This window comes from Asparagus officinalis, chromosome 2 (assembly GCF_001876935.1).
Source record: "Asparagus officinalis chromosome 2, Aspof.V1, whole genome shotgun sequence".
Lineage (NCBI taxonomy): Eukaryota > Viridiplantae > Streptophyta > Magnoliopsida > Asparagales > Asparagaceae > Asparagus > Asparagus officinalis.
Genome location: NC_033795.1, coordinates 2,077,013 through 2,087,981, shown reverse-complemented (window position 1 = coordinate 2,087,981; position 10,969 = coordinate 2,077,013). Strand labels below are relative to the sequence as shown.

The 10,969-nt window shown below is 35.9% G+C and overlaps 1 protein-coding gene across 2 annotated transcripts; it reads left to right on the top strand.

The window, feature by feature from the left end:
- On the top strand, positions 3,755–7,087 carry LOC109829874 (elicitor-responsive protein 1). Of its 2 annotated transcripts, none has more exons than XM_020396948.1 (4): positions 3,755–3,905; positions 3,996–4,079; positions 6,223–6,361; positions 6,820–7,087. In XM_020396948.1, the coding sequence occupies exons 1-4, from the start codon at positions 3,839–3,841 to the stop codon at positions 7,010–7,012; spliced, it is 483 nt and encodes a 160-aa protein (XP_020252537.1). In that variant the 5' UTR covers positions 3,755–3,838; the 3' UTR covers positions 7,013–7,087. The 2 variants fall into 2 exon arrangements, with proteins under 2 accessions (XP_020252537.1, XP_020252538.1); XM_020396949.1 differs by having other exon boundaries at positions 3,758–3,905; positions 4,014–4,079.

The following is a 10,969-nucleotide window of genomic DNA, read 5'->3' as shown; positions in this document are numbered from 1 at the left end:
GATTGTCATGGCTAAGGACCTAGCTTCAGCAGGATCTGAAATTCCTGAGAAATTGCAGGTGGCAACTATTTTGAATAGCTTGCCACTGTCACTAGATATGGCTGCCACAACACTTAGGCTTAATGGAACTATTAAACGTGTTACTGACTTACCAGCCCAATTAGCAATGGAACAAGATTTACTAGCTAGGAGAAAAGGTTCAGATGTGAACCTTGTGCAGCAAGAAGAAGCAAATGCAGCTCACTATCGCAAGGCACAAGGAAATCATCAGTGTTACTGACTTGCCAGCCCAGTTAGCAATGGAACAAGATTTACTAGCTAGGAGAAAAGGTTCAGATGTGAACCTTGTGCAGCAAGAAGAAGCAAATGCAGCTCACTATCGCAAGGCACAAGGAACTCATCAGTTTGGACCTGTCAAGCCTTCCTTCAAAGGACCTGGCCAGCAACGTGCTCGCGGTAAGAAAGGACCTCCTGGATCATGCTATATCTGTAGGAAGTTCGGCCACTTCAAAGCCAACTGTCCACAGGCGAAGAACAAGGGCGGTCCCAAACGCCCAGAACAAGGAGGATCCGGTAAGCGGGAGTTCATCGGCGTCATTGAGTGCAATGCTGCAACTACTGACGCTGGTGGCTGGTGGATTGATTCGGGAGCTACCCGACATATTGCAAAGACGAAGGAAGGGATATGCGACTTCAAGGAGCTGAAGAAGGGAGATCAAAGGATTTACATGGGGAACAATACCTACCTAGATGTTGAAGGTATTGGTTCATACAGATTGGATCTTGGGGACAGCATCATGGTTCTCAAGGAAGTGTTTTATGCGCCTGGCATATGACGAAATCTGATCTCCGTCCCAGCCCTCCTGAAGAAAGGCCTTGAAGTTAGGTTTTACAACAATAGGGTCTCTATTGGGAAAGACAAGAAAGTGTTTGCTATGGGTAAGTTTGTACCCGAACATGATTTATTTTGTCTTATTGTTGTAAAACCTGAAACTTGCAATAAGAATTCTGATTTGCTTTATTCCTCGTGTCTTTTATCTGATTTTGATCTATGGCATATGAGACTAGGACACCCTGGTAATAGAAAGATAGATCAGATAATTAAAATGGATTTGTTACCAAATCTGACAGGTGTAAGGACATTACCCTGTGAACACTGCTTAACAGGGAAAATGACTCGAAAGTCATTTTCAGAAGGTCAGAGGGCAAGTGAACTTTTAGAGTTAGTTCATTCTGACATTTGTGGTCTGTTAAGCGTAAAGACACGTGGTAATAAAGAATATTTTATAACTTTCATAGATGATTATTCCAAGTATACTTTTGTGTATCTTTTAAACAGAAAATCAGAAGCATTTGAATGTTTTAAAAGATACAAGACAGAAGTGGAAAGGAAACTTGGAAGATATATTAAGGTGTTAAGAACTGATAGAGGCGGAGAATTCAATTCAAAGGAATTTGAAAACTATTGCATTCATTATGGCATTAAGAGACATACCACTATGCCTTACACGCCACAACATTTTGAAAGGAGATGTGGGAAGAAAGCTAGGGTTTGGGACTTTGGTGGATGGGGAAAAAAAAACTCAGATTTGGGGATGAACTGGCTCTGATACCATTGAAGGGAGGAGAAGATCAGAGATTGATTTGGGGACTCCGGAATGGAGACTTATTAATAATCAGAGGAGAGCTACTCCACTCTATTTATAGGCGTTCCACCCCACCCCCTCCGTCCCCAAATTACCGCCTCTTATTTCTCCGCTATCCCCCGTTCTGCGTAACGCCAGATCTCGATTAGAGAATATCCCACAGAATATGAGATATTCCATAATAACCGGATCACATTTTAGCGGTTGGATAACAATTTTGGCCCATGAGGCCAAAACCACTTACAAAAGTGAGTTAGCCCTCCATAATTTGTCAAACATAAAAAATATAGAAGGGTTAAGCTAACTCCTCTAGATGGATTAAAATGAGTTAACCCCTCAAAATGAGTTAACCCCTCAAAATGAGGGGTTTACTAATACTCCTATTTAGAAGGATTAAGAGTTAACCCTTCTAATTATAAAAAAATAGTTAAAATCATTATTATTCCCAAACACTAAAACTGATCACAACGGCTATAATAAAACTTATTTAACGGATTAATAATTTAGTCATTCAGATTATCGAATGGGCTAAGTACATTAATCATTTTCGTTAACCCCTCTTTCTTAACCCTTTGGACCTTAATAATTTAAGAGGCAGTACAGTTGGAATCTAATGAAACGTGAAAAGTTCAATGTCGGATAAAACTAGGTATCTTGGACGAATAAAATTAAAGTAAAAAAGTTAAAAGGAAAAAGTTATTTTAAAAGTTTATGTAACGCACGAAGGAAAGGGAAGAAACAGTTCCTTAATTTATTATCATGGAAGTTTACTGTCCCTTGATTAATTAAAGTGTAATTAATGGATTCTAGTATCATCTTTTGGACATCTCTCAACCGTTGGCAATACATATTTCTTTACCTTCACAAGGTTTTTAGAGAAAAGGTGTATATGTTAACAAGCTCTCCCTCTAATATATCGTCTCTTTCCTGTTCCGTCAATATCAGCGTTTTGTTATTAATCCTTTCAAATTTTGCTATCCGGATTCTATCACACGTGCCCCAAATCTGCATGGTAACACTTCGTTTCGTTTGCTGTAAATATAACTGATTCACTGAGAGAATTCTATTAGAAACTTGCACCGTGTGTAGGGGTGCGTTCGGTCCGGGTACGGCTTGTATATGATGCTTATCATATTCATATCCATTTACTCATCTCGGATACGGATAATGATACATATGTGCCTTGATAAGAAAAATTTACATCCATCTCCGGTCTTGAAAACCGGTATAGTTTCGATAACTATCGAGGGTTTGAATCCCTCTCTCTCTCATTTTTCTTTTTTTTTCCCTTGTTGAACTTGTTGAATAAATTTCTTTGTTTATTTGTTTGACTTGACCTGTTTTGTTATATTTCGTAAAAGAGAATGGCTCGGCTATCCCACCTAGCCGAGCTAGAACAGGAAAAAAAACAATAGAATGAATAGATATAAATAAAAAAGCCTTTGTATGCTCTCCGTTGCTTGTGTGTATAAGTCCTATGTTATAGGGTATATAAGTTCGATCATAGGGATCAATTTCTAGTCGCGTAGCTTCATAATAATTCTGTAAAGCTTTCGCATAATTTCTTTCCGATTGAGCCGACATCCGTTAGGGTTCCTTCATTTTATTCAAAAAATTCGCTAAAATCGGATACGGTTACGGATAGAATAGAGGGTCCTGATAGCATACCGACTTCAAGTAAATTTCAAAGGGGGGCACTACAGGCACACCACCAAGCACATCTTGAGACACACCCCTCTCTCAGCTACAGTACACAGGACCCACATGAAATTTTTAAAAAAATTCATGTGGGCCCCGTACACTGTAGCTAAGAGAGGAGAGTGTGCCCCAAGGTGTGGTTGATAGTGTGCCTGTATCATTTTCCAATTTCAAACCAAATACAAATCAACCCTTCGGATTGCGGACGCTACCGTCACCCCTCGGTAAGCTTATGTACGCGGTTAGGAGGAGAAAGAAACGCGTAGGACGGAGAAATTATAAACAAAAACAAGTAAAAAGAGGAAAAAGAAAAAGACTTTTAGGCCCCTGCGAATGTACACCTCATTTTCCTCGCGCACTCCGAAGAGAAAGACCCATTCAGTTGTGGAGATCTCTCCCTACATTATAAAATCCAAAAAAAAAAAAAAAAGAGCATCACCAAATCATCATTTCTTTCTTCAATTTCTTTCAAGGAGAGATCAAAACGGAGAGAGATGGGTAAGGGAATTTTGGAGGTGAAATTGGTCGACGCCAAAGGATTACTAAACACCGAAGCGATTGGTTAGATCCTCTCTGTCCGCGCAATAGAATTATTTTTTTTTTTGAAATTTTTTCTGATAAAAATCTAGCATTTATTAATGGGTGTTTTAGTTTCTGGTTTGGTTTCAGGGAAGATGGATCCTTACGTTGTCATTCAGTACAGGAATCAGGAGAAGACCAGCAGCGTCGCTAGAGGTTCAAATCTTCTTCCCATTTGTTAAAGTTTTTATATATATATATATATATTCTTAAAGAAGTTGTAATTGAAACAAAAGGATATACTGAAGATTTTTTTTTTGGCACAACTTGAAATAGGTATGTAGAAGGAAGTTTTTGAAGAAAAATTCTAAAATAAATAAATAAATAAAGCTTCTAAGAGCTTCTCCAACGCGATTTTGGAGCCGGAGGGAATGGGGCTGCAAATATGCAGTCTCCCCTCAAAATTTGCAGGTGGCTGCAAATTTTTCTAAATACACACTTTGCCCTTTTAATGTTTTATAAACAATTACTTATTACTTCTAAATTAGTAACTAGTAATTTAAAATCAACATAAATTTATTTCTACTAATTATTTTTAAATAATAATTTTACAGTTGGAAATGTCTTGTCGATACCTTCAAAATGAGACTGATATTGAATAATATTAATCAAAATATAAAATTCCAAAAACCAAGTAATTAAAAATGAAAATGTATTAGAAAATCAATTCTTATTTTTATATATTTAAAAAAATAACTCATGTGTTTATTAAATCAATTCTTATTTCTATGTTTGCTTCAAATAATTCCTATTTTACCCTTCAAACTAACTAACTACTTTTAGATATTCCACTTATGCCCTATTTAATTATTAGTTTATAATTTTTATATATTTTTAAAATAAGTAAAAGAATTGTTAAATTGAGAGAAATTAAAATGGAGTTGGAAATGGAGGAGTGTGCTTGGAGTTGCGAAGCTCTATTTTGGCATATTCCTTAGAATATGCTTCAGTGGGGACTGCAAAATGCAGTCAATGGTTGGAGCTGCTCTAATATGTTTTCGTTAACCAAAAAAACGGTTAGTGTTTTAACAAAATAGATTATATAGTTTTTGTTGCATGTAACAAACAGTAAAATGCAGATAACCCATCTCATCTATACCTTCAGCAGAATTTACCACCCCTCCACTCTTTTATTAGCACCTATCCCTCATGGCATTGACATTCAAATTCTAAGAAAGATAAGCAAGCTGTAGGAGAAATTAATTTTAGACCCAAAATCATGTCTCTGTTATAGCTATTGATCTTGATTAGAATTCCAATAAATCGTCACGTCCCACTTTGCCCTGTAGTTGGCCCCATGAATTTTGAGTCAAAGAGGAAGTACTCTAAATTGTAGACAATCACTCTTCCTCATGAATGGGCAGAACTTAAACCACTGGTAAATGAATTGAAGAGTAATAAGTGCCGCTGAAAGCATATATTATGGGGGTTAAGAGCAATTTACCCTTTAATAAATGCTATCATATTTTGTTCTAAACATGATAAAATATTTTCTTGTAAAATTTCTTTTCTAGTAATAAACCAAGTTTGTGATAGTTTTTGGCAAAGAGCTAAAAAAGCTCAAGCTCATTCTTTTGATTTACCTAAAAAATATGTACGTACAGCCTGGAGGTTTGTCTTGATTAATGGTTGGATTTATTTGGATGCATTTTGTAGCCTCCATACTTTTGACTGGAAAGACAAAGTGCCAGTCTCATTCGACTTTATACTAACCAATTATGGATTTTTGCGTTTCAAACTTCAGAACAGAACAAAATAGTATCCTGCCTCATCTTTCAAAAGAAAAGAAGTCTCGTTTTCCTCCTCTTTTAATTACCTGATTTTTCTTTTCCTTATTCATGTAATTCCGACAAGGTTTTAAAGATCAATGTTAGTAGAGTATCTGTACAAGTAACATTAGATATTGGTCAATATTAGCATTTTATAAGCATACATGAAGCAAGATATTGCTAATTGACCTCAAAACAACATATAATTTGATGTTAACTACGCGCTTCTAACAAGTACACCTATGCACAGATCCTTACTATTACTCGGTAAATAAAAATTATCGATTTCTATAGAAGAAGGATTGTATGAAGGACTTCTTTGCTTGCAGAGTCAAATGATAAGCTCTCTAGGATCAGCGATAAGGTTATCGTAGTATAAGCTTTGGAGGAACAGTTACCCCACCACTTGGCCTTAGGAAATGTAAAAATGATGGCTAGATGCAAGAATTGGGGAGGAGATATCGCACATGCTTTCTCTTTCATTATTTCATTATTATGTATGATTGATATAAAATTTGATGATGTAACAGGGCAAGGCACAAATCCTACATGGAACGAGACATTTAAGTTTCTGGTGCAGTACTCCGGAGACAACAGCCAGCACAAGCTCATCCTCAGAATCATGGACCAAGACACCTTCACGGCCGATGATTTTGTCGGCCAGGCAACGTAAGATCAGCAACAAAGCTTATATTTCTCAAAAAAATTCAGATACTGGGATTGTTCTATGTTCCATCAAAAGAGTTATCTGAATAGTAAAAAATATCTGCTAGTTGGATACTCCAATTGAAGTATACACGCTGAGCTGTATCTATGAAAAGTACTTTTTAACTTCAAAATCTTTTCAAGTAACCACGTTTATCAACTAGATCTACTTTATTTTCCATGAAAATCGATATCAAAGCAGCAAATATCTACTAGTTGGATACTCTGATCAAAGTATACATGCTGAGATACATGAGAAAAGACTGGGCAACTTCAAAAGTTTCAAACAATCAATTTCTCAAGCATTTAATGAAAATTTTCAACTAGATGTACTGTATGTACCATGAAAGTAAATAGCTGCTATAGTTGGATACTTTAGTCGAAGTACACATGCTGAGCCGCGTATGCTTTGTTCGATGCAGGATCAATGTGGCAGATGTGATCTTATTGGGAATGGAGAATGGGAAAGGCGAGCTGCATACTTGCAAGCACAGAGTAGTCCTCGCCGATCAGACTTACTGTGGAGAGATTCGAGTTGGTGTCACTTTTACTCCAAAGGTTGATGAAGATACAAGCGAAGAGCTTGGAGGTTGGAGAGATAGCTTCCATTATTAGGATTCAATTTGTCATTATTAGGATTCAATTTGTGACAATATTTTATTTGAGAGAGAGATTATTGAGTTGATCAATCCCACAAAAAACTTTATTTTTTTATTTTTACTCTATTTCTATCAACTTAAATAATCATGATATTCAACCACGTGCATTGCACGTGCATCTCAACTAGTATAGATAAACATGCAGGAAGCTTAAAAGAAGCATATGATATGCTTCAAAACCATGAAAGGATATTAGGGGCCAAAATGTCAATTTAGCCTATAAAGTGACACATTCTGACCAATACGGTCTAAAAAGTGACGCCAACGATAATAACACCTATAAATTGACACAGTTAACCACTTAAATATATTCCCGTCGCTAGAATTTTAATTTGTGCAAGAAAATTATGAAACTTTGTATATATATCCCTCATATCTCTCACACTTACGAATTTATCCTCGAAGTTAAAATATTTGTATAAAAACCAATCTCTCTCTTTCTTTTCAACCTCTCTCTTCCCACTCCCCTCACTTTCCTCCTCCACTCCCTTCTCCACTTTTATGTTAGTGTTTGAGGGAAGAGAGGAGAGAAAGTAAAGGAGAGGAGGGAAGGAGACTAGAAGAATGAGATGAGAGAATAGAGAGAGGTTAAGGGGAGGAACGTGGGTGGAGGAGGAGAGGAGGAAGTGAAGGTGAGGATTTTGGGAGGAGGAAAGAGGAGAGGGAGTAAGAAAGGAGAGAAGAAGAGGATGAAGCAGATGGTGGAGAGAGGGAGAGAGAGGGGGGGAGAGAGAGAGTTTTGGGAAGGAGAAAATTGGGAAGGAAGTATTTTGGGAAGAAGAAAAGTGAAGAGAATAAGATAGAGGGGAGAAGAGGAGGATGAAGGAGATGATGGTGGGAGAGAGAGATAGGGCGGAGGGGGGAGGGGGAGAGAGAGAGAGTGTGTGTGTGCGCGCGCGTGTTTTGGGAAGGAGACAACAGGGGAGGAAGTATTTTGGGAAAGAGGAAAGCAGAGAGGATGCGATAGAGGGGAGAAGAAAAGGATGAAGGAGGCCATATTAGTAAGAGTGTGTCACTTTATGTGTTAAATTGGTATTTTAGCCTATTATTAGATAACTAGTTACTGAAGAAGTAGAAGTTTAGCAGCCTTAACATGCTAAGAAGTTGCTAAGTGATAAGTGACAACTATACTTAATGTTTTCATATATACTATAGATAGATTCTTGAGTCTTCATAATTTGCTTTACCAAACTTTGTGCCAAAAAATTAATTTTAATTTGGGTTAGTTAGATATATACCCTTTAAATTTTCCATAATTGCATTTTTATTAAGTTCTCATTAGCACTTCTGAAGAAGATTGTTTCAATGGTAACACCTTAAATAATAATAATGTTGTAAAACTAATGAAGTAGAGAAGAAAAGGTAGATGAGAAGTAGAGATAAATTTTATTTCATTTGTTCTTCATTGCTATTACAAAGTGAGGTAGGAAATACCTCTATTTATATACAAACTAAGATAATGATACATGAATCATATTAATTACTCATCCATGAACTTAGTCTTTCAAGAACATGCATTGTGTTGTTCTAGTAAGAAGATTAATGTACTAGGGGAATATCAACTTCTTAGAAAACTAAATGGACATCCATATTATTTCATAACACTCCCCCTTAGATGTCCAACATTACACAAAGAATATGTCTCGTTAAAACCTTACTAGGAAAAAGCCTAGCGGGAAAAAAAATTCTAGTGAAGGAAAGAGAGTACAATATTCTTGTGTATTAGTTTCCCCCCTGTTTCAAATATCATTTGAGATCTTTCAACCGACGCATTCTAATATTTTTTACCAATTTTTTAAAAGTTATAGTCAGTAATGCCTTAGTGAATAAATCTACCAGATTATCACTCGATCGAATTTGTTGTACAACGATTTCACCATTCTTTTGCAAATCATGTGTAAAGAAGAATTTTGGTGAAATGTGTTTCGTTCTATCTCTTTTAATATATCCTCCTTTTAATTGAGCTATACAAGCTGCATTGTCTTCAAACAAAATAGTCGAAGGATTTTTATTTTCAGGAGACAATCCTCTATTCTTCCGCATTTAGTGGATCATTGATCTTAGCCAAATACATTCTCGACTGGCCTCATGAATTGCAATTATTTCAGCATGATTCGAAGAAGTGGCAGCAATTGATTGTTTCGTAGATCGCCATGAAATAGCGGTGTCATCACATGTAAATAAATAACCAGTTTGAGACCTTGTTTTATGCAGATTAGATAAATACCTAGCATCAGCATATCCAAATAATTCAGGTTGAGAGTTATAAGAATAAAATAAGCCAAGATTAATTGTTCCTTGGAGATAGTAAAAAATATGCTTTATACCGTTCCAATGTCGTTTTGTAGGAGATGAACTAAATCTTGCTAATAAATTCACAAATATCAGTTTTGTAGGAGATGAACTAAACCTTGCTAATAAATTCACAGAAAATGATATATATGGTCTTATACAATTAGCAAGATACATTAGTACACCTATTGCACTGAATATGTTACTTCAGGACCAAGAATCTCTTCTTCTTCTTCTTCTTCTTCTTCTTTTGGTCTAAAAGGATCATTAGCAGGATCAAATGACCTGACAACCTTTGGGGTACTTAATGGATGTGCTTTATCCATGTAGAACCGTTTTAATACCTTCTGGGTATAAGTAGTTTGGTGAACAAAAATCTTATTTTCTAAATGCTCAATTTGTAAACCAATGTAAAATTTAGTTTTACCAAAATCTTTGATCTCAAATTCTTTATTTAAAATTCAATCGCCTTTTGGAGCTCTTCAGGAGTTCCAATCAGATTAAGATCATCAACATATACATCAATGATCATAAATTTTGACTCATTCCTCTTTATGAAAACACGTGGACATATAGGGTCATTTGTATAATCTTCTTTGACTAAACATTCACTAAGACGATTATACCACATTCGTCCAGATTGCTTGAGTCCATACAAAGATCTTTGCAACTTAATAGAGTACATTTCTCTAGGATTTGATTTACATGCTTCAGGCATGCTAAATCCTTCAGGGATTTTCATATAGATATCATTATCTAATGTTCCATATAAATAAGCAATGACTACGTCCATCAGACGCATATCAAGTTTTCATGTACTGCTAAACTCACAAGATATCTAAATGTAATTCCATCCATTACTGGAGAATATGTCTCATCATAATCAAATCCCGGTCTTTGTGAAAATTCTTGGGCTACAAGTCTTGCTTTATATCTCACAATTTTATTTTTCTTATTTCTTTTCCTCACAAATACCCATTTATATCCTACTGGCTTTACACCTTCAGGTGTTTGGACTACATATCCAAAAACTTTTCGTTTAGCTAGTGAATCTAATTCAGATTGGATCGCATCTTTCCATTTTGACTAATCATTTCTTTGCCGATATTCATCAACCAATCTGGTTCATGATCCTCGTCTTCTTCCATAATATCAAGTGCTACATTATATGCAAATGCATTATCGACAATTACTTCTCTTCGGTTCCAACTCTTTTCCGTAATAACAAATTTTATTAAAGTTTCATTTTCTTCAGGAGTTTGCTCTTCAGGAGGTTGAATTTTGTCATTAGCAATATTTTGATCATTTGATCCTCTTTTCTTTCGAGGATTCTTATCTTTGGAACCAAGAGGTCTACCACGCTTCAGGCGTGCTTTAGATTCGTTAGCACTTTTAATTTGTCCTTTTGGGATATCAATTATAATCGGAGCATTTTCTGCTGGAATATGCGATTTAGTAATTCTTCTAGAATCACTAAAAGCATCCGATAATTGGTTTGCAATTTTCTATAAATGTATAATCCTTTGAACTTCCAGTTTACATTTTTTTGTACGAGGATCAAGAAAGTCTAATGATATTTTCCAAGTAATTTCCTTTTTCGGTTGATCTTTACCTCCCCCTA